At 33.3% G+C, this 25,361-nt stretch overlaps 1 protein-coding gene across 5 annotated transcripts in view; it reads right to left on the reverse strand.

The window, feature by feature from the left end:
• ATG5 (autophagy related 5) overlaps positions 1–25,361 on the reverse strand; it is a 164,283-nt gene that overhangs the window by 14,705 nt on the left and 124,217 nt on the right. For 2 of the 5 annotated variants that reach the window (XM_074187266.1, XM_074187263.1), the window contains exons 7-8: positions 22,514–22,631; positions 573–3,867 (exon numbers count right to left, since the gene is read on the reverse strand). In XM_074187266.1, coding sequence (XP_074043367.1) covers positions 3,731–3,867; positions 22,514–22,631 — 255 coding nt within the window. In that variant the 3' untranslated portion in view covers positions 573–3,730. Of the gene's footprint in view, positions 1–569; positions 3,868–22,513; positions 22,632–25,361 lie in introns of those variants that run through there. The other 3 variants (XM_074187267.1, XM_074187265.1, XM_074187264.1) reach the window with 3 other exon arrangements.

Below are 25,361 nucleotides of genomic sequence, written 5' to 3' on the forward strand. Positions count from 1 at the left end.
ACTTTACTCCAATTGCCTAAAAAAAACTCAAAATGCTACATACTTATTAGATCTAAAAATGAATTAGTTCAAAAGATGCATGCATTTGGAAAATTATTTAAACTTGGTAACAAGTATGAATTCATCTTTCTCTCACTTATAATCCCTTTGGGTAGACCCCTACTTGCCTAAGTATTTTTATGCCTTAAATTTTTTCGTTTCACACTTTGCAACAGGTACTTGTTTGAAATGTGTTGGCATATCTGACAGGAAAACCAATATACCTCAGACCAAAATATCACTAGCTCAAGAAATAAAAAGTGAGACTGTCAGTCTTTGGCATGACCCACATAAACCAAACACCTAAATACTGAAAGGAAGGAAAAGTTATCTCAATAGCAAATAAAATATAAATGCGCCACAAAGAGATAACCATTAAAAGCTACCATCACTCAACAGCTAATGTTGGTAGATTACATGTTTTATAGAAAAAATTATCATTTCTAGTCTGATTTATAGTGAACTAGCATATATGTATATATACATATATATGTATGTATATATAAATAAAATCAATCCCAACATCCATCAATCTTTATTAGTGTATCTTATCTTTGAGTCAGTTGCAAAACATGTCCGTGGACTGACTTAACATTACTCCTTAGGAGATGAATCAGTAGAAGACACCGAACCACAGTTTTGGCTCTGTAGGAAGTTTTTAGACACTGAACTGTAGAGTTGGAAGATCAGTCAGTATAAACCTGTACCCAAACAGAAATCTCTTCTGCAAAATCCTCAAGTGGGGGGTGGTGGTGGTGGCTAGGTGGCACAGTGGATAGAGCACAGACCCTGGAGTTAGGACTTCAAATCTGGCCTCAGACACTTAATAATTACCTAGCTGTGTGGCCTTGGGCACGCCACTTAACCCCATTGCCTTGCAAAAAACTAAAAAAAAAAAAAAAATCCTCAAGTGGGTATCTTGATTTTGCCTGAAACCCTCCAATGATGGGGAATTCATCACCTCCCAAAAGCACTAGATTTCAGTTGTGAATAGAGATTATTCAGAGCCCCAAATCTACCTCTTTGCAATTTCTACCTGAGGAAGTCTAATTCCTTTTTCAAAAGATAGCCCTTCAAATATTTAAAGAGCCCACTTTTTTTTATGTGATCCCTAAGTATTTTTCCTAAGCTAAAATATCCTGAGTTTTGTTCATCACCCTGGTTTATCCATTTATGAACATGTTATTTTATTTTTTAGCTTATACCTTTCTAAAAACCATGAGAAATGAACAACAATTTAGTGCATTTCCCATTGAACAATGCCAATTTTCTAAAAAATATTTTTTTCTTTTGTACACTAAGTAGGTACATGATAAAGATAACCTAGGGGAAAACAGTACAAAGTATTTTTTTTTTTTTTACTGATGCTTCTTTAGACTTTGGAGTCAAGGGAAGGGAAAAATATGTTATAAAATAAACATGTTGAGATTTGTAGCCTTTCACAATTCTTTTATGTAATTACAGTTTTATGATTTTCTCTCTCATGTCTTTCTTATTTTTCTGTGAATATTTTATTTTATGATAGACAGTCTATAAAAATGAGGTGGTTCCCTCTCCCTCCCCCAAATTGTTGATGTGCTTTAGGCAATATTCAGTTTAACTTCTAGACAATAAAGACAGACTCCAGCTTTATTTGATTTTTTAATAAACCATAAAATTTAAGTAGTCAAATAAAAAGAAACAAAAATAGATATTTAAGTCAAGCACTAATTTCTGTCTTTGTTCCACCACTGGGCAACAGAGACTTGGCTTACAAAGGATTATAGGACTAGAGAAGAGAACAACACATTTAGATTGCTGGTATAATAAACCAAATATGTTTGTTTGTTTGTTTTTAAAGGGAAAAAGTTTGGTTAAACTTACTTTAAATTCTTAAAGTAAGGCTTATTTTAAAGCTCACATGTCCACTGTCTAAGATCTTAAATCAGTCTCATCAGTGGAGAATGATACCTCTATGTTCTGCAAAGTATTTTCTCTCCTCATCATGGTTTAGAAATAGTCCATGCATTTTGACCCTGTTGTTCATGAAGCTCAGTCTGTCAAAACATTATGGGGAACCCCCCAAACACATCTAATATAAGTGATCATCTTTGGACTAACCTCTTGTTTTGTGATAAACACAAATCAATGATGTTTTTTAGGCTTTTACTCTTTTAATCCTTAAGTAATTTGAGTTATGTTATTCTTCTCTACCCTTACTCTAATATAGTTTCCTCCTGAATTTACATTATCTAATTATTGTCTATTTGTTGTTTTGCTCTGATCATTATGGCACCACAGTTTTTGCTTTTGGATCTCACTATATCTGCTCCACAGAGTACAACTTTTTTCCCCTTTTCTTTGACTGATTTTGCCATTGATTTGACAGCTGTAATTAGAAAGGAGCAATGAGTGCTAGTGGAATTTCTGATCAACATTCAAATACATTTAAAAAATGGAAATATTTCCATATTGTTATGGAATTTAATAACATTTCTGCTGCACTATTAAAGTGCTAGCAAACTCAGATGGGTTGACATTGCACACATAGAAAGATAGTCTACATGAAAATGTCTGTAATTCACAAAAATGTTTAAGGAGAGTGCCAGTAGTTTTTGAATATATTTGGTAAAGTAAAGGGAAAGATAATGAAAGGAAGGCTATGTCATGTTTAAACTTTACAGGCTGACTGCCAAGGGACCACATTAAAAACATTACAGTCAGAGACAGTATGAATGCAGCTTGGAAAAGAATGGGGTTTCCAATAGGCAAAAGTATCCAGTGCGTCTGTTGATCATACTATAATGTGACTGACTCAACTTAAGGGAAAAAATTAAATAGTAATGATAAACTTTAACATTATGATGTTATCAAATAAAGAAAACATTTTCACATAAAGATTTAAAAATTGGCAGCAAGAAATTCTCTAATAGACACGTTGTCCCAGTCTATCCACCATGCCACTGAAGAACTGTTTGAATGATAACACATAGAGTATAAACAGTGATCTGCTATATACAAGTCAGAAAATATTCGAAAGCGACAAAATTGTACATGTTATTAAATGACAAAACATATTTAGGTTTTATTTAAAAATCTCACTGCTCATTATCAAAGTTAAAAGATTGTTTGCATACCAATACATACTGTAAACATAGGAAATTCTCATTAAGGAAAGATGGGTTTACTGTAATCTGATCTTTTACAAAAAAATTACTGCAAGTTATTGATAACAGAATTTCTTTTTTACTTTCTTAAGTCTAATTCTCTTGAAAATTAAACCAATGTTTCCACTCCCTGTATCTATCTAAAGTTCAACCATGGTCACATTAGGAAATACCCCTGTTTATTTGTTAATCAGAAATACAATTCGAGTGGCACGTATTTCCATCTGCTTCTTAGGCTGAGTTTCAGCTTCATTATATTTTACAAGAAAACAGAAGACTTGCAGTGGTCCTATAAAGTCTTTCATGTTGCAACTGAGGTTTAATGACGGCAGTGGAGGAAAGCAGTGGTGATGCAGAGTAAGGCCAGCCCAACTGCCCTTATCTGGCCAGGGGATCTTTTTTCCTTTCTGGCTTGCATTGCAGCAAGGAGGTTTTTCTGGTCAGGTTGCCTCCAACCAAACCTGACTTAAGGAAAAGGTTGACATGCTCTGGTTGATCCAGTTTAAGGGTGATGATCATACTTTCTTAGGTGAATAGTCTCTCCTTCAATCTGTTGATTGGGGTATGATACTAATATGAAGAAAATTATCAGGGTAGCTGAGATGTTCACTTAGCCACTGCAAAGGTGTCTCCAACATTGGTTCAATTCCATGAATCATAATTTGATTCTTCTTTACCCCATCTAATTCCAAGAAAGAAATTCAACAATAAGCAAAAAATTAGGATGGTCAATTAGGATGGTCAAAATGTTTACCTGTAAACACAACTGAATGCTTTTTGAAAACAGTGAATCAAATGGATTGTTACATCTTTCGACATGACATGTTTATAGAGCAGGAAATGAGGACGTGGAGAAAGTTGAAATAGTGTAGTACTTATACTACTTAAAACAGAAACTTGAGGGTTAAAATGAATCCTGATAAAAATTCTGTTATTGTATGTGAAAGTATTAGTTCTTTCTTAATTACTAGGCTTACTGAAGACTGACGTTAATGAAACTATAGAGCAGAAAATAGACCATTGTATTCATCGACCTAATTTGTGTCAGTTACACCTAAAAACACCTGCTACTATAAATATTAAAATAAGAGATACCTAGAACTAAGTGTCTGAGTCAGGGATTTCTAGCTATTTGGGAGTCTTGACACATGATGGTTTTATGTTTTTGGCAATCACTTCTAGTTCTCTCCTGTGCACTGAGTACACTCTACCATGTGGACATAGAGAAAGTTGAAATACAACAGTACTTATTACCTAAACTAGAAACCTGAGTGTTAAAATGAATTCTAATTATTAATGAGAAATATATGCATATGTGTGTATATTTTTTTAATAAAGTTTCATTGACACTTTTGGTTTTTTTATGCCACAGTGTTTTCTTGCAAAATATATTATCTATGTACAAGTCAACAACTCTTTGAAACTATAAACTTTTTGTGAATTCCCTATTCATTTAGTTATGCTCAGTCCATAAAAGTCTTTCAATGAATATATAAATATATCCATTCACTGAAATTAAGGATCACAAATAGGCATGGATAAAAATATAGGGAAAGATCATAGATATTTATGAATATAGGATCATAGATAATACAATTTTCTTTAATAATTTAGAAAATTCAGTGCCTTCTCTTAAGACAAATAATAGCCACATATTTATACTGTACTTGTCAATTTACAAAATATTTTCTCACAACAATCTTGTCAGGTAAGGAAGTAACATATCAGGTAAGTATGGTTTAAGTGATCTCTCCATGTTAATGTGATTAGTAAGTAGTCCATCTAGGTCATGAACCCAGGTCTTTTGACTCCAAAACCAATGTGCCACTATACCAAATTTACTCTCATTTAGGGAATCATTGCTCCAAAGCTATGAAGTTGACAACAAAAATGGAATAGAACTCAAGAGAAATCAACCCCTTAACAGGTCACACTGATTCTATTCCTGAATCATATTTCCTTTTACGATCAAAAAGGCCCAGTCCCCAGACATTCATGAAGAGGATGTGATTTAGGGAAGGGAGAATTTACTCAACTCATTAATTCATTCACTTATTTAGAAGCACAAACAATATGGACAAATCTTATCTTAAAATGTCTTTGAAATCTCATAAAAAGGTCAAATGAGGTGGTGGATATGAGATGGAAAATGGTCCCAGAATCTTAAAATCTAGAGCAAATGATCCTAGTTTGAATGAAAACCATTAAAACAGATATATTTGGAAGCTTTAAAGTTTCTTCCAACTTATTATAAAATATAACTTGTGGGTAGGAGGGAAGAGAATCAAATAAGACCTCTTCATATCATTCCAAAGTCCTACAACTGTGATGAAATGTTAATTTATACAATAATTTCAGGAACAAGGAATTCTTTTAAAATGACAGGAGCATAAAATATTATAAACGTATATTAGATGCTTGGTATTTTGGGGAAAACTGAGGTGAAACAACTTCCCATAATGAGAGGGAAACACACACACACACACACACACACACGTAAATAAGAAGTTTCTCTTAACATTTCCAAACCACAGCAGCAGCAATGTGAGTGAGTAGAGCACAGTATAATGAAAAGGAACACTGAATTTACATTTATAAGATACTGGTTCGAATCTTACTAACCTGTGTGTGATGCTGGACACAAATCTTATCCCTTCTCAGTACTTCCTTTTTCTCTTTGATAATATATAAGAAAGTTTGGATGAAATCATCTCTAAGAATTCTTCTAGTCATAAGAGTCTATGAGACTATGAGATCTTACAAAAGATAAAGTTATTATTGATGAATAGGTCAATAAAGTATGCCTTTCCATTACAATAATAAGTTCACAATCTAAAAAAAAAAACCCCAAAAGACAAAAACCTGGGTGAGAACCAGGAAGCAAATTAAAGAAGCAGTTGTTATAAAGTCCATAGACACAGAGAGAAAGATAGCTTGGCAGGAAGTTCCTGCAAGAGAGAGGAAAACCTGTCATTTATATAGCTTTTTAAAAATTCTTTTATATCTAAATTATATATGAAGCTCATGTGAACCTCAAAATCTCTCCGTGAGGTAGGTATTATAGACATTATTATCCCTACATAGTTGGGAGAAATCAGTTTTTTTTTAATTTTTATTTTAATTTAAGGCAATGTGGTTAAGTAACTTGCCCAAGGTCACACAGCTAGGCAATTATTAAGTGTCTGAAGCTGAATTTGAACTCAGGTCCTCCTGACTTCAGGGTGGATGCTCTATCCACTGAGCCACCTAGCTGTCAAGAAATCGAAGTTTAAAGAGGTTAAGGGTCTTGCCCTTATCTACACAGAGATTAAGAGGTGGGATTCCAACTCTGACCTTGCTAATTTTAAATTCTGTACTTCAATTACTGAATGGCACTGCCTGAAGGCAAGCCCCCTTAGGTCTTTACTCACATTCAGACCTTATTTAAAAGCTATTATAACCACAATTCTGTCAAACTTTGTTTTCTAGTTTTCATGTCCACAAAGGGTCAGAAGTAGTAATAGAGATGGGAAGAGAGATTCTAACAGGTACATCAGGAAAAGAACAGAAGTAACAGCTGGCAACTGATGGCAAGATGAAGAGAGAGGGAAAAAAAAATGAGAGAAGGGAAAGAATAAAAAAAGCACAAGTCTGTACCAACTTTGTATAAGGGAAACTCTTAATATTGTTATTGGAACATTGTCTATATGAAAGCATAGTACAATAAATGACACTCATAATGAAAATCAACAGTCATCAAGAAAGAGTGAAGTTGTATTTGTTATACTCTTTAACAAGACAGGGAAGCATGTAACACATTTTAAGATCACAGGATTAGATTGAGAACTAGAAAGGTTTTGGAGGCCATTTAGTTCAATTTCCTCTCTTAAAAAAACCCAAAAAACCTCTCTCTCTCTCTCTCTCTCTCTCTCTCTCTCTCTCTCTCTCTCTCTCTCTCTCTCTCTCTCTCTCTCTCTCTCTCTCTCTCCTCTTGTCTCTGTCTCTCTGACAAAGGAGGAAAACAGGCTTAGGGAGGTCAATGGTTTGCTTAAGGTTACAAGGTGGTAAGTGAAAGGTTTCCATACTTCATTTAAAATAATAAGGTACTTTTAATGTTTAAATTAGCAAATTCTTCAAGATTCAAAATGTCTAAGGTAACACTATGGTATGGCAAAAAAGGGAATAAGACTAGAAGCCCCAAGTTCAAGGAGTCTACCTCCATTAATTAATAAATGTGTTGCTATGGTCCAATCATTCCACCTCCAAGAACTTCAGTTTCTTCTTTGCAAAATAGTGTCTGCTGAAGTAGGGATGAAAGGGAAGGTATGAAAGGAGTAAGGGTAAGTCAAACAAGAGTAAGTTTGAAGCCACTTTCAGCTTTGATCTTCTACAATCCTGGGTCTAATTCCAAGAGAGTTCTAGATTGTCATAGTTTTATCTTAGTATCCTGTCAGTTTTATATAATCCTTATATTGAATTTCTTAGAAATATTTAATATTTCTCAGAATCACTCCTATTAATAACTCAGTCAAAAGGGGAAGTAGTAGTGGTCTAAGAGTTCCTTATCAAAAACATTTTTCTTCAAGCCAGGCAACTGAAAGATTCTCTGCCTAACATAATATATACTGTAGAGGGTACTATTTAAAACCTGAATAGTTTACATTTTTGGTTAAAGTATATATATCCTTTAGAAAAGAAATAAGAATATTGATTATCATATAATCCTCTCAAAAGCTATGTCTGAAAGACAAAATATCAAACTATGGTTCATTCTCATCTAGGATAGATGGTTATCATGAGCTGTACCTTCAGAGGGAGTTAAGAGTTCATCATCAGACATAGAGTAATGTGAAATGGAGAAGAATAGTGGGGAAAATTTATATTAGGCTTTAGAATTAGAAGTGAGGGGAAAAGTATGCTAGATTTAGACAAAAGCCAGTTAGCACTGGCTCCCTAGTTTAGGACTAGTTTAGACTGCCAGAAAGAAATAGATAGTATTAATTACTGGGCTGATATACTTAGAAAGAAGTGCTTTGCCAAAGAAATTTCTCACACTATTAAATGAACTTCAGGTCCCTAGCAATTACTAGCTTATGTTCTTTAGCTAATTGTTTTAAAATCTGTAGTTTGGAAAACTTTTAGTGGTGAAGAGTGTAACCTTGTGATAGCCAATCTCTGGTCTGTGACTGAATTGGGTTATCCAATGAAAAACCTGCGAAGATCAATGTCTTATCAGTTTCTAAGCTAAGTGAATATTTTGAATACAAAATTCAAAGACAGGGTGAGAGAAATTAAACATATCACAGGAGAAGACAAAAAGCATATATATGCTATTATTTTTAAAAATCAAAATGCCATAAACAATAATCAATTTTAGAATAACAACCCTAGGTTAAAAAGATTGGAAGACATTTAGTAGAGTTTTCGTTTTTTAACCATGGTAGAAGAAACACTACATGATATTATAAAACTAAGTTGGATTTTTGGTAAATGTTTCTTTGTGTTTCAAAGTGAGAATCTAGAATTTACTACTTAGAGATGAGAAAAATGTTAGTATAAAACAAATGACTCAGGATAAAAATGTTATCCCACATCATACCACTAAGTTTACTTTTATTTTAAAAGCCAATTTAATGTTTAAGTAGATTGATGCATGAGATAGTAATCGAGTGAATGAGCCTGATATGAGTTTCAGCTCAGTGTTCTTCATTTTAGTATGAACCTGAAACTACCCTAATATACTTCATAACACCTAGTTCAGTCATTCATAAATATTTCAGTTTTTTTAATAGGAAAAAAGAAAATAAAGGTCAGGGAAATTTTCTATTCATTAAAGTAGAAAAGAGACTGAATTTATGCCAATATTTAGGCAGCAAATCATGTGAAAAGTTTACTAAAAAAATTTGTATTTAGCTTTTTAAAATGTAATATGAATAGTACTAAAGTTTGAGATTTTTCCTTTATTCTACGTTAAAAATGATGAAAAATAATTAATGGATGAATAAAATCTACATATAAGACAATCTAAATAACTGTTATGAACTGTCAAGTTTTTGATTTGGATGGATTATTTATTTATCATCACTGCTCATAACTCTTTTAAAATAAAGATGCCAGAGTTGTTCTGGGCATTAATTTTAAGAAAAAAACTTAACAAAATTTAGTTATATGATTAGAGGAGTGAAAAATAATTAGAACATGTAAATGATTACTTAATAAAGTAATATTAATGTGTAATATTATGGGGCAGCTAGGTGGCACAGTGGATAGAGCACCAGCCCTGGAGCCAGGAGAACCTGAATTCAAATGCAGCCTCAAGCACTTAATATTTATTTAGCTGTGTGACCTTGGGCAAGTCACTTAATCTCATTGTCTTGCAAAAACAAAAAAAAGTGTACCATTAAGCAAAAGCAATTTCTAGTGTATCAAATTATACAAAAAGGAGAAAACAGTAGAAGATAGTACATGATGGTAGAAAAAACACTCAGCATGCTACATGATGTAGCAGTAAAAGGAATGAAGAGATAAATGGCAGTCCTGTTTCTGCCATTCAATAACTGTGTGTCATAAAGAAAGTCAAAATCTCTCTGAGACTTAGCTTCCTCATCTGTAAAACTAAGGAATTGGACTTCATAATCTCTAATGTTCTTTTCAATGTCTGAATAATTCAGAAAGAAATTTCTCTTCAGCTTAATTTTCCAAAGAAATATATGAAAGAGAATATAATTAGTGGTATGATTTTAAAAGAAAAGATTATGTAATGTTACTCTACAGAGATACAAACTGATAACTACATCTGTACAAAGCAGAACATTTTGGTCCAAATACACCCCAAACTACGCATTGTTATTGAGAATGTAAATGAAGTCAAAGGACTATGAGAATTGGGCCTCCTATAAGCAGACATTATGAACACATAATAGTAGGAAAAATTCCTTTGCTGATTCTGAATTATAATAGAGATCTCATCATATTGTGACATGCTGTTTAAATACTGTGTTCAGTTGAACAGATGACTAGACAGAGGGAAAATCACAATTAGGAAATTAGCCTTCCAGTTTTGTTTTTTAAAAGTGTTTGTGTTTGTGTGTGTGTGTGTGTGTGTGTGTGTGTGTGTGTGTGTGTGTGTGTGAGAGAGAGAGAGAGAGAATGAATTCTTACATGATACCCCCCCAATGAGGCCCATATTTTCCCCTCAAATCTTCGTTTTCATGAACAATACTGGCAAAATAACTATGAGAGGGATAGCTCAGTTTCAGGTAGAGGTTTCTATTTTTTGTGGTTGTTCAGTCATTTTTCAGTTCTGTCTCTGATCCCCCTTTTTTTTTTCTTGCCAGAGATACTGGAGAGGTTTGCCATTTCTTCTCCAGTCCATTTTGCAAATGAGGAACTAAGGCAAATAAGATTAGTGATCTGCTCAGGGTCCATAGCTAATAAGTGAGGACAGATTTGAACTCAAGAAGATGAGTCTTCCTGATGCCAGGCCCAAGCACTCTATCCATGCCCACTTACTATTAAAAAAGTGAAAGCAGAATAAATAGGATGATGTCAGATTGTTTATTTTAAGGAAAATGAACAAAAAAAGGTTAAAGGAAAAACTCGAAATTTATGACAAAATTAAAGTATGACTGAAGTAAAAATTTAAAACCAGATCAAGAGAATATGGAAGAAAGGAAATCTTGAAATGATCATAACCTATGTTTCCCTTTGCATATGTGTTTCTATGCTCTAACATAATGAAGAGCTATGAAACTTGTCATTTGGGGATGTTCAATACTGTTTGTATGATGGCATTTCACATTAGTGTTTAAACTGATAGACAAAACATCAGTATTTATGCTGATGAATTATTTGATTAACTTAAGTCTGGGACAGTTTATTTCAGTATCTGACAAATTCTTTAACCTCGACTGTATGTTTGTCAGTAAAACTCCAACTAATTGAATGTGGATGTGAAAATCCACAGGCTGAACTCTGTAGTATGTGCATACATCACACTGAAGCGTCTCCCTCAGCCATGGTGGGTAATAGTCAATGAGGTCAGGTCAAGGAGGGTTAAACCTAGTCAGGATATAGCCAAAGAAATACATCAAACACTGATTTTAAAAGGGCAATTAATCTTAGACAGAAATGCTTCCTGAGGAATGAATGAGATCTCAATCTTAAGAGCATGCTACATGATGTAGCAGTAAAAATGTACATATACAAGCTTACAGAGCTTTCATCCTGTGATCACAAACAGAAGGAGAGTGCTGTTTATCAGAGAAATATAAACCCATTCTAAAATACTTACATTAACTTCTTCCGGATCTATATTCACAAGGCAGTATACATCTTAATGAACACATAGCATTACAGATAACATACACTTGCTATCACTTTCCTTGCATGGACTGTGTTCTTACAAATTTTTCCCCATTATAGTCCATGTTATTTTTCTAGAAGTCTACTGCTATGTTATCAACAGGATTTTTAAAAAAGTCTTTTTTTAATCAACATTAAAAAATCTACAAACACATGTTTGTAATATATTCATATTAAATATTAAATAAATGATGGCAGAAAAAACACTGGACTGGGAATGAAGAGATATAGTAAATATATTAATATATTAAATAAAAATATTTATTTTTAGCATGGTTCAGTCTTTAAAAGAAAAATGTATTAAGTTCAGAAACATTATACTGTAATTTTTTACTGTAATGCAATTTTTAAAAAATATGATTAAAAGCCTTCTGTTAATTAAATTACAAAGTATGGTAAAAGTTAGCTACAACTTGATAGGAGGGTTTTTTGGGTTTTTTTTTTAGGTTTTTGCTAGGCAATGGGGTTAAGTAGCTTGCCCAAGGCCACACAGCTAGGTAATTATTAAGTGTCTGAGACCGGATTTGAACCCAGGTACTCCTGACTCCAGGCTGGTGCTTTATCCATTGCGCCACCTAGCTGCCCCAATAGGAGGGTTTTAAAAGTTCTTTCTTGTATGTATTTTTGTTTATTCTTTCCTTAATACTTGAAGCAAATTTTTAAAAATTTTTATTTATTTTTTTCCAATTACTTGTAAAGATAGTCTTCAACATTCATTTTCTGCAGGATTTGAGTTTCATATTTTTCTCCCTCCCTTCCTTCTCCACCCCACCTCCCTAGCATAATCTGATATAGATTATACCTGTACAATCATGCTAATCATATTTCATATTAGTCATGTTATGAATCAGAACAAAAGGGCAAAAATTGTGAGAAATAAAAAAAGCACACAACAAACTTAATAAAGTGAAAATAGTATGCTTTGACTTTCATTCAGATTCCATAGCTCTTTTTCTGGATTGGATGGCATTTTCCATCACAAGATGGAATTCTGTCATAGCTGATCATCACTAAAACAGCAACTGTTAATGTGTACAATGATCTCTTGGTTCTGTCTGATTCACTCAGCATTAGTTCATAGAAGTCTTTCCAGGTTTTTCTGAAATCCACCTGCTCCTGATTTCTTATAGAAAAATAATATTCCATCACATTCATATACCACAATTTGTTGAGCCACTTCCCAATTGATTGGCAACCCCTCAATTTTTTCAATCCTTTGTCATTACAAAAAGAGCAGCAAAATTTTTGTACATGTGGATTCTTTTCCCTTTTTAATGAGCTCTTTGGGATATAGACCTATTAGTATTGCCGGATCAAAAGGAATACATAGTTTTATTGCCCTTTGGATATAGTACCAAATTGTTCTCCAGAATGGTAGGATCAGTTCACAACTCCACCAACAGTACATTTAGTATACTAGTTTTCCCACGTCCTCTCCAATAATTATCATTTTTCATTTTCTGTCATGTTAATCAATCTGAGAGGTGTGATGGTACCTCAGAGTTGTTTTAATGTGCATTTCTCTATTCAATAATGATTTAGAGCATTTCTTCATATGACTAAAACTTTAATTTTTGAAGCAAATTCATAAAGATAACAAAATGGAAAAAACTTAGGAAAGTGAAATGGAGTAAATTCTCAGATATTCAGATGCCCCGATGAAATGAACCCTTTAAATAAGTTTTAAAAACTTAATTATAACATATTTTACAAAAAAACCTGTTATATTGTAAGTGTTATCTGGAATCAAATCCTGCCTCTTTCAAAATTTTGGGCTTATTTTCTGTTTTACTCATTTTCTCTTTTGTTTTTTTAGGGGTTTTTTGCAAGGCAAACAGGGTTAAGTGGCTTGCCCAAGGCCACACAGCTAGGTAATTATTAGGTGTCTGAGACCGGATTTGAACCCAGGTACTCCTGACTCCAGGACCAGTGCTTTATCCACTAAGCCACCTAGCCTCCCCCTCATTTTCTCTTAATCCTGATTCTTTATTTGGAAAATGAGGACACTGGACTGATTCTATTACCACTAAGGTAATTTCCAGCTCTAAGTCTATAATAGTATATGAGTTTTACTACATAACCATTTATTTGGTACTATGGTTAAGGACAATTGTTTTCTGATGCTATAAATGAACTATTACTTATGCAAAGAATACACTTCTGGAAAAGACACAAGATTATGTTTAAACTTGCTTATTCAAACCATGCTGAAGTAATAATAACTATAACAACAATAGCAAGCAATTATGTGGTGCTTTAAGGACTGCAAAATGTTTTACAATCATTTCATTTGATCCTCACAACAATCCTGGGGGTGAGAGGATACAAGCTATTATTATTTCCATGTTACAGATGAGAAAACTGAGAAACACAGAGGCCAAGTGAATTGTCCAAGGTCACACAGTTGATAAGTAACTGAGGCTGGGTTTGAACTTGGGGTCTTCCTGACTTGGTGATCTATCACTTAACTGCCTCTATCTCCTCCTCTTCTTTTTTTAACCACTAACCATTAAAAATATTTTTGTTTCTCTGTACAGTTTCATAGTGTTATAGAGCAATTACATCACACTAAGAAAAGTATAGTTTATATATATGGGGCTAGCAAGTGGGTGGCTAGTGGGCCAAGGGATATTGAGTTCTTCTAGGGGTTCCAATTCCCAATGGTAAGGATGGTCTTAGCTAGTTACATAATTTACCCAAAGCTATACTTTCAGTAACATCCTTAAAACAGAGAACATAATCCCCAGCTGTTAGTTTCTGAAAAGGGTAGAGTTAAGTCTTTTGCAGCTCCTGTTACACCTTGAGGTGTACATTCTTTTGAGAAGTAACAATATCACTTTGCGCTTAATACTTTCAAGGACAATCTTTTGTTGTCTGATCCTTACAATCATCCAATGAGGTAGAAAGGAAATATCCTCACTTTACAAAAGAGGGAACACGCATAGAGGAAATTATGGGGCTTGTTCAAAATCACAATGTGTGGCAAGAGTTTCCAGGATGAAAATATTTGAGAATAAATAATCTAGGTCATTTGGTTTTTAAATTTTCAGAGATGATGGAACTATTCTTGGCTGTTTTCCATAGCCACAAAACCTACCTCTTGATGAAGCTCTTATTGGTGATGGCAGAGGAACACAAATTATTTTTTCCATAAACACACTTTTAAAAAAGAATCCCACCACTGTGCCACTGGGTTGAGGGTGGGATTAGAGCTATAAGGAAGAGTTATTTAAAGTTTCGTTGATATTGATTACAAATTTCAATATATGTTTGGCTTTTTGTAAATTTTAAAGTAGATTAATTTTTTAATTTAGGAAAAAAACTGAAACCACAGGAATATGTTCAGCAATAAATGACATCTGCCAGAGTAAGTCACAGGAACATCAATAATATGTAGCACATTATATTAGCAAACTTCAATGTTATTCTTGTGTAAGGAGTGTCAAAGTGCTGATTATATGACATTGCTTCTGAATCTAAGTCTAACTCACAAGTTATTAGTTAAAATGCTAATCTTTCTTTAATTCTATAAACAACTTGGGACTTAACAATCTGTTAAACTTGTATTAAAACAGAATGGAATCTTTTGTATGTATGAGATTTATATGATACAAGCTAACAATAGGAGCAATTGCTGTTTCACTTAGTTAACAATACCTCTTTCAAGGAATTTACATTTTAACAGGGGAGAAAGTACTATATATAACTATATATAACTATATAACTATATAACTATATATATATAAATATATATAATATATATATATATATATATATAAATAAACAATTTAGGGAAGAGACACAGCTAAATATACATATATATTTAGCTGTGTCTCTTCCCTAAATTGTTTATATTCATTTACTTTAGAATTATTTCACATGTGTATGAAATAATTCTTTTTTTTTAGGGTTTTTTTTGCAAGGCAAACAGGGTTAAGTGGCTTGCCCAAGGCCACACAGCTAGGTAATTATTAAGTGTCTGAGACCATATTTGAACCCAGGTACTCCTGACTCCAGGGCCAGTGCTTTATCCACTATGCTACCTAGCCACCCCTGTATGAAATAATTCTAAAGAGAATAAATAAAAACGATTTAGTTAAAAATCTTTGAAGCAGACCTAAGGAGAATTGAGGCCATGATGTAAGGTCTTCAATGGCAAAGCAGAGAAGTTTGCAGTCTAGAGGCAATCAGGAACCATGGGAGTTTACAAAATAGGGTCATGGTATGGTCAGATCTGTGGTCATAGAAAATGACACTGGCAGTGGTATAGTGGATGGTCAGGTGTGTTCAGAGAGTAAATCGGGGAGACCAATATAGGCAAGAGGTGAAGATGGTATGAACAAAGATGAAGCAAGAGTAAAGAGAAGAGACCATATGTAAAAGATGTGGAAAGAGGAAAAAAACCCCAAAGATTTGGCAATTAAATGGCCATGTGGAGCAAGGGGTAGCAAAGAGTGGAGAATAATATGCTTATTATGAAGCTTAGAGAGACTGGAGATGGTGCCACTTCAAAAGAAATAGAGAAGCTAGGATCAGAAGATATGGGAGGAAAAATAATGAATTCTCTTTTAAACATATAAACAAACTTTATACCTAAGATGGAATGGCACCATTGTTAATCAGAGGCACTGTGGAAGCAAGGTCAACTTTGGTATCAGCAAAACTTGGGCTCAAATCCTGTCATTGGTATATAGTAGAAGGGATCTTGAGTGGATCATTTAAACATTCAGTATCCCTAATTAAAGAGTCCTTAACTTTTTTTTGATGCCACAGTCCACCTTTGGCAGTAAGACCAAGTCAACGAACCCCTTCTCAAAATAATGTTTTTAAATGCAAAAAATAAAAGAAAACTAATTATACTAAGACAGAAATCACAATGCATGTCTTTAAAAAATTTCACAGACTCCTACATTAGGAAGTCATGCTCTTACCCCAGGATCAAATGAGGTAAAGTTTGTAAAGGGCTCAGCAGAGTGCCATGCACATAACAGGCCCTTAATAGATGCTTGTTCCCCTTTTGTCTCTTCTCAGACTACATGACAAACCAGTTGCTGATTTGTACCAGTAGGAGGAGTTCCCACAATGAAAGTTACCAGCACCAATGAAATCATAAGTCCAGATGAAAAATATGCAAAACCCCAAAACCCAAAGTCAATTTACTGGTCAAGCAAATAACATCTTTTATCCATCTAGTCCCTGGACTTGATTGCTACATTGTCTCTTTCCATAAAAACAACATACTTGTTCAAAAGTAAGCTAAATTGGATTACCATTCTTTCTCTCTCACTAAGGATATAAGAAATAATATAACAATCCATAGACTGTTTCCTCCTCTGATAAGTGAATATCTGGAAACCTCACATGTGGCTAGTGGTATATTTATAAGAGCTCATTATATGATTCTGTACAATCAAATGGGAATACATAACTACATGATAGCTGGTAAAGATTCTTCAAAACTATGCCCTATCTGTGAGGTAGAAAGTAAAAACTGAAGTGTATATTTAATGATAGGAGAAATCTAGAAGACCCTGCTCAATTTCCATTTAATTTATGTCTCCTCTGCATACAGTACAATATGACTCCATTTCTGGGTATTCTCAAATGAAAATAGGATGTAAATAGTAGATGATGGAAATTTCTCGAGTTTTTTGTAATATGAAATTTTTAATGGATTTCTGTAATTTGTTATAACCACTACGTGAGAAACAGAACAGAGTAAGTAGGGTTTATAAGTTCTTTTATAAACCCAAACCAATAAAAAGCTATTTTTACTTTGAAATAGGAAGGAAAAGGAATATTTTGCACTTGACATGGTACAGATACTTGGCTATTTGGGTCATGCTAACTTCTGCTAAAACCACAAAGGTAATTTACCTAAATTCACCTTGGCATTATTTCCTATTAACTATAACTTAACCTGCCTCTGTAGCCACTTATAAGCAGAAAAATAAGAAACCCACAAAACTCATGAAGACTACACAAGAACAGTGACCTCCTGCAGGTCTCCTTAAAACTTATTACATTCTACTTTCCCATGATGAAACAAAGTAAAATTCCTTCCTAAACTGAATCATTTTCTATAGGAAATAAAGACAATGGTATGTAGGAGTTTTATGAAGTACTTTCTCTTTTTATCATGTGATGATAGTTAGGTCACTCACACCCATTCTTCAGGTCTTTCCCTTTCAGATGAAGAGGCATCCAGGTGTGCCAGAACACTTGCCATTTGCCAACATCCTGGGTGCATTGAACCAAAGAGTGTATTATGTCAGTGTTTTAGATCTTTCTCATAGATCTTTAAAGGAAAATCACTTTGCACAATAAAGTGGCAAAAAAGAGTAATAATCCAGGGTAAGCTTAACAACAGAAGACAAAAAGAAGCTGGTTTTCTACAGTGTAAAATATATTAACCATACCCCTGAAAGATGTAGCTACTCACCATACTTCAGGGAAAAGCTCTCCAAGAAAGCTATTCAATAGTTAAGAAAGAGAAAGAGAAAAAAGTATAAAAAAAAACATAAAAAGTTACCCATGCGTTACCTCTGGAATTTCCCTACCTAGGCAAAAAAAGGAGTGGTGGATTAAAAATGGGAGTGGCCAACAGAATGTAACAGGAATCCCACTGTTCTCCAGGCAGCCAGTCACTGCTGTTCTCCAGAAATGGCTACATGCAGCAGTATGGAAAGAGTCTTTTGTCTGGTGGCATCTGCACGCTGCATTTCTCTATGGATGACCATCATGCCCACCATTTGAGTAAATCCAAACAAAAGCAATAGTAGAAAGAGCTACATATACTACCACTTTAATGAAGAAAAACTGAAATAGTATAAGATGTTCTAAGATGTCACAGATTGTTCCCTTCTATATAATACCTTTGTGTGCATTTCCCAAGTATTTTTAAGTCATCAAACTAAATAAGCATTAGATAAAAGCTAGCTTGTCAAGAATGATAGCTATTTTTAAGTTAAAACAAATATTTTAGAGTATCCAAAGAAAAAGAATGATGTGTACAGGGAGGAGAGAAGGGGAGATATAACAGAAAAAAAATCACTGAACCAAGAATAGGAGACCTATATTTTGATTTGTTATGTTAATAATTAGCTGTTTATTTAAGAAGGAGGAAAATCACTTTCCTTGGACATCATTTTCTCTTTTGTAAAATGAGAGGGTTGCAATACTTAGCTTCTAGCTTTAAAATTCTATGAAATACATATCTATCCTTCTTTTTTCTAATTCTGAAAAGATTTTTTTTTAGGGGAAATGGCCTCTCTTCAAAATGGCAGCCAAGAGATGAAAATGAAATATGAAGATATAGTTTATAGAATAACAGATTTGTTATTGTTTTATAAATTAAATTAATTAGGTATGGTTTCAGTAAACTGTAATCTTTGCTAGACTAAGTTCAAAAACAATGAAAAAGCAACTTAGATCAAGTAGCTGTTTACAAACAGTACAATAACATAAGGAAGAAAAGAACCTCTTTATCAAACTGATTGGCACCTTGTCATGTAGGTGTGTTTGTTGGCACTTGAAGAGCAGCTGTACATTAATAAAAGCCCTTAGCTGGTGATGAGTTTCTTAAAAATATAGTATGTGAAATATGAAAATAGAGCATTTCCTTTGAGGTTTATGAGATTTACTGTTTATATATCGAACCTTGTCAACCAAGTAAACTAAGATCAATGATGTTTCTGGAAGGAAATTATACCCATTTTTGATGTCTTGAAACATAAAAAATGGTAGAATTTTAGCTCAAATTTTGACTGAAAGACAATTGATGAAGTGCATAGGGTTTTTTCCAAAGTTCCTTCAACATACCCTAAATGATACAAATAAGGTCTACAAATCAACAATTAAAGGCCACTTGCTTAGAGTGATTTGTGTAAGACTTAAATGTAACTAAGTGTTATATTACCAGGAAAAAGCTTCATATTCATAATATAAAATCAACAATTCTCAGGTAGAGAATCAACAGAAAGAAATCATAGTATAAAGAATTAGATAGCAAACAATGTTTGCCAGAATTCACTGATGGGTTACTAGAGATTTTCCGACCAACATTTCTATACAGCCAGAGAACAAAGTTAAAATTTTAAATGAGCAAAAATCAATCCTGTAACAGGATCAGTATGGTAAAGATGGCTGATGTAAACATTTCAGAATTTAATGTGCATTTTAAAGATAGTGATAAAAATTATAAACTCAAGTCACTAAAAATAAAATATTTTGTTTTAAAAAACAAAATATTGATTGACTCAACAGTTTCAATAATTTAGGATGAGTAGGCAAGGATCCTTTGGATACATTCCTTAACTCCTGTTCCTTTCTAGCTTTGGTTCTATGAAATTAGCATTTTTTGTGTATTCACAGGGCACCCTTTGTGGGTTTCAAACAAATGTCACATACTTAACAGATTATTAAGGCAGAGGATAATGTAGCCATAAATATGAAATGCATTCAACATTATGGGGCCTATTGGGAAAAGTAATTTTCTAATGGATGGAAAAATAAGAGTTTTATATATCTATATCTATCTATATAATATGTATGCATGTATATAGCTGCATAGTCATAGATGGAATATCTTCTTGAGAATATCTGTTAAGTGATATTTTATTTTATTTTAGATTTTTGCAAGGCAAATGGAGTTAAGTGGCTTGCCCATGGCCACACAGCTAGGTAATTATTAGGTGTCTGAGACCAGATTTGAACCCAGGTACTCCTTTATCCACTATGCCACCTAGCTGCCCCTGCTAAGTGATATTTTAACAGATATTTTAAGATAGTTTTTCCCTCCACACCAGTTTCACCAATAGCATATGTAATAAAATTCAAGAGATAACATCTTTCAAGGCAACTTCATATACTTTCAAATTTTATTCAGTATTACTTTCCATCCCCCAGACACCAAACTCTAGTTATCATTCTATTAAATCAATATAATGTGACATTTCCTGCCAATCTTCTTGAACTGAGTTGAATGAAATATTTATAGAAAACCTTTGATTTGAACAGGCTGGTAATGAAGAAATGATGAGGCTGGGGTAATAAGACACCTTTTTGGGAAAAGATAAAATCAAAATATTTTAGATCTCTACCTGAGCAGTACTATTTACATTTTGAATGTTTATGAAAATTATGTCTTACTTAGGGTAAGCAACTGTAATGATTTATGCTATACACAGACACAGACACACACACACACAGACACAGACACACACACACACACACACAGACACAGACACACACACACACACACACACACACACACACACACACACACACTCTCCCTTCTTCCTCCCTTCCTTCCCTCCTCTCTCCAAACATCATGGAGGTCAGAGCTGAACAACTTAATTATGTAATAGAGCTGATAAATGAATACAGAAACACCCAACAGTACTCTCTCTAGTTCAACTCTTTGATCTCAAGACTTTTTTTTCCTTGTCATTTAAATACACTGCTTCAAATACCACTTAAGGATTTCTATCTGTATGAGTGATATTTTTTGGGGTTTCTTTACCTATGTTATTAAAAAACATTAACATAAGCAAATTTTCCTATACAATAGTCAATACCTTGCTTAACATGTAACATTTACCATATAATTTCTATTTCTATTGAGAAACTGAGAAATGATCAAGTATGAAAGTAAAAGACAAATTTTATATTCATCACTTGCTATTCAAAGGCCAACTAGGGCTAAGAAAGTAATCTGAAGTTCTTGACTGATACAAAACTCATAATTAAACTCTGAGTAAGGTTTTAAAATAAGTTAAAACTCACGTCTGAAATGATGAAATCTCCTAGAACTATAGGTTCAATATTTATGGGAAAAAAAAAGATTAAGCTGTTAAATATAGTGAAATATGCATATGGATCCATGGCAAATTCACTGGGTATGAGATGTTTTAAAAAAATCCTCTATCCATCTCTACAAAAATCCTCTATCCATTCTACAAAATGAAGGAAAGGTGAAAAGTTAAGAATGAATATAAATAAATATAAATACAGGCAGAGAAGTTGTGATTCCACTGACTTCAAGACAAGAAGAGGCTTCAATTAAGATTCTTTTTTTTTTTTTAAAGATTTTTGCAATGCAAATGGGGTTAAGTGGTTTGCCCAAGGCCACACAGCTAGGTAATTATTAAGTGTCTGAGGCTGGATTTGAACTCAGGTACTCCTGACTCCAGGGCCAGTGCTCTATCCACCTAGCCACCCCCTTCAATTAGATTCTACAGCATTCATTAAGCTCCTAATATGTAAGTGATATCTTTAGATGCTGGGGACAGAAGCAGAAACATCAAACAGTACATGCTCTCTAGGATCCCTAATCTGAGATTATTATACTTGGCTATTTGACAACTACAGGCTCTAAAAGCAAATAACAGATAAAGAAAAACTACAAGGAAATTAGTTTATTTTATATCTAATTGTTAAAATAAAGTTATTTTATAAACTCGTGTTGCTTTTTTTCAGTTTCAGTCTCTACAAAGAAATTTTTTTGTCAATTCTAGACACTTATTTTTCTACAACACTGTTAAACGTTATACAATTTGATATTAATAGATACTTATATGTAAATAATAAAATTCAAATGAACAAAGACAACTTACCAGACATATCTGCTTAATTTAATCTATTAATCAACTCTTGCTGATAAATATGCAAAATAAAACTTTGAAAATCACAGCTGGGAAAAAACAATTTAAGTAGTACATCTAATTTTGTTAAAATAAAATGTAAAGTTTATTTTTGTTGTTGCTTTAAAGATCTAGTAAAAAACAGTTTACTAAATATAAATTAGATGAAAGAATGGATGCTTCTGTTTGGAAGGATATTTCCCACTAAATAATGAAAATAGGGAGAATATTCTCAACTGACAGCAGAGTGGCTATTTGTAACCACCAATGAAAATGAGAAAGTTTTCTTTTTTGAGAGGTCTAGAAAAGAAAATGTTTTAACTAATGATGATCTTACTTTACCTTCAGGAGTAATTGCAGAAGGACAAACTTCTTTTAAGAGATCTCCTAATGTATGCAACTGTCCATCTACAGCAACTGGTCGAAATAACTTCTGAATGAAAGGTCGTTCAGTTGTTGCCTATTGAAAAAAAAAACAGAAAGGGAAAATTCATGAGATTAAAAAAGAAAACTCTGAGAATTAAATCTTTGTTAATCACAAATGGATAAAAAGAAATTTCAAGTTAATTTGATGGGATAGATTATCGTATTATAATGGATAACAGTCATAGTCATATTGCTTATGTTGAGATAAGGTGCTAATACCATATGCTTACCATTTTACTAAATAAATTTTACTAAATCAATTTGTAAATATGCTCTACCAACAAAGTTTTCTTTTAAAAACTGCTTTACTGGGGCAGCTTGGTGACACAATGGATAGAGCACTGGCCCTGGAGTCAGGAGTACCTGAGTTCAAATTTGACCTCAAATACTTAATAATTACCTAGCTGTGTGGCCTTGGGCAAGCCACTTAACCCCATCGTCTTGCTTAAAAAAAAAAAAGTAAAAACTGCTTTACTGCCTTATTGTTTAAAAGTATTACATTTCTTCCTCAAGTTCACAAAAGTCCTTTTCATCATTTCACTGTTTATTTCCTTAGAAAGAGGTGAGAAAGTGTTTTTTTTACTTGCACATGGCTACCATTCTTAACTGAATGCAACATTTTTTAAAAAAAAGAATCCCAAGCCAACTCACCCAGGAAGCTTCCATGAAAACTCTAGCAAATCTTTCCAGCTCAAGATCATATATCTGATAGGCACAACATAAATATTCAGTGACTTCAACTACCCATTCTCAGTTTTTGTACCAAGTCTCTAGGGTTTGATGCAGTAATGGCCATGGGGAATGCTATCATAAAAGCACTTTAGGAAGATCAACTTGGCACTGGTGGGCAGCAGAGTTTGGGGGAGGATAAGCCTAGAGAGATTAGGTATCCAGGAAAATATAAGGGTGATTAATGTAAGAAAATGGAAAGGAAGGTATAAATGTTAAAACAATAGAATCTACAGATTTAAAACAGAAACATTCTATTTTGAGACTAAAGCAAGTAAAGGAATCTTTTGCAGGGAATCGGAGACTCTGGTAAAGGTAAGTAGCTATTTTCTCTTATGGTTGTGAATATCAGAGGATCCACAACACTGTTAAACTAGTCTTGTTACAAAACATATTTAGACATCTATTTATATTCAAAATATTTCAGTGACCTCCAAGAAACAGCATTAACTTGCCATGAGAAACATCTTGTAAGATGTTTACATCTTAAGATGTAAGAAAACATTGTATGATTAGTTAGAGAATGAGTAACTATCTTTAAAAAAGTAGATGTTACTTTTACAAACATTTGTATTTATCATTTAACAAATATTTGAAAAGTAAAACAAATAGGATGGTACTATTGTTATTTTATATGTTCATCAGTGAAACTATATATTAGCTCTTTTTTTCTCTTGGTCAAGATGATATTGGTCCATCTAAGAATTTATGAAACAATAAAAAGAAAAATTGTCTTTGGATAGTGTTTGCAAATATTCAGTAAAATCCTGAGTATTTTTTGGCTTTTTGTCAAATCATTACATAGTAAAGCCTACATTCTTTTAGATGCTTAAAAAAAATCATGGAATGGTAGACAACACCAGCTTATTTCTAGGAACAAGAATTTTGATATCTATCAAAATGGAAGAATAAAAGCTGAAGACTGGGAAAAAGCTTTGTTTCTATAATTAGCCAGATATGCTAACACAATTGGTTAAAGAAAACCCAGAAACATTGATTGGGGAAAAATTAGATGTCATTAGGATTTTTTAAAATTCTGAAGTTAAAGAGCACCAAAAAAAAGGGGCAATGTTTCCATATACAAAGGAGAAAAGAAAAAAAGGATTTTAGGTGAATCAAATCATAAATCTCTACATCTCTTTTTAAAGTATACAATTTTCTCTTAATTTCTTTTCATTCTATAAAGTGAATTGATTACCTTACTTTATCTTGGTAGGGGCAGCTAGTAATACAGTGGATAGAGCACCAACCCTGGAGTCAGGAGGGCCCTAGTTCAAATCTGACCTCAGACACAATAATATTAACCCCATTGCTTTGCGAAAACAACAAAGAAAAAGAAGAAAAAACAAGTCTTCCAAAAAAAAAATAATAGTCAAGAAAAATAAATCTACACATTTCTCATGTCTAAGTATACATATATCTTTTGGATCATGTATCAAAATCAAGTCAAATAGCATTTTCAAGGAGCTCACAGTCCTAGTGAAGAAGAATAAGTAAATAAAGAACTGAGTAGCTTGCTTGGAGTTGCGGCCCTTTATTACACTGATAGAGTTAGCAAAGAAATGGAAACTAAGGAGGACCCCATTAGCTGGGGAATGCCTGAAATGGAATACTATTGTGCTATAAGAAATGAAGAAGGGAATAGTTTTAGAGAAATCTGGGGAAATTTGGGAAAAAATGATGCAGAGCAAAGCAAGCAAAACCAGGAGCTCAATTTATTCAAATAACAACATTGCAAAGACAAACAACTCTGGAAGACTTAAAAATTCTTATCAATACAGCAACCAGTCAAAATGCTAGAAGAATCATGATGAAACATGACAGGGAGGTGATATAGAACTCAGGGTATAGAATGAGACTTTTTTCTTTTGATTCAGTTGTTTCAGTTGTGTTTGGCTCTTCATTACCCTTTTTGAGGTTCTCTTGGCAAAGATACTGGAGTGGATTGCCATTTCCTTCTCTAGATCATTTTATTTTATTTGTCTTGAGAAAAAAGGATGGTAGGAATTTGTAAGTAAGATTATGACATAAAGCA

The sequence above is a fragment of the Macrotis lagotis genome, chromosome 5 (assembly GCF_037893015.1).
Source record: "Macrotis lagotis isolate mMagLag1 chromosome 5, bilby.v1.9.chrom.fasta, whole genome shotgun sequence".
In the NCBI taxonomy this organism is placed as follows: Eukaryota; Metazoa; Chordata; class Mammalia; order Peramelemorphia; family Peramelidae; genus Macrotis; species Macrotis lagotis.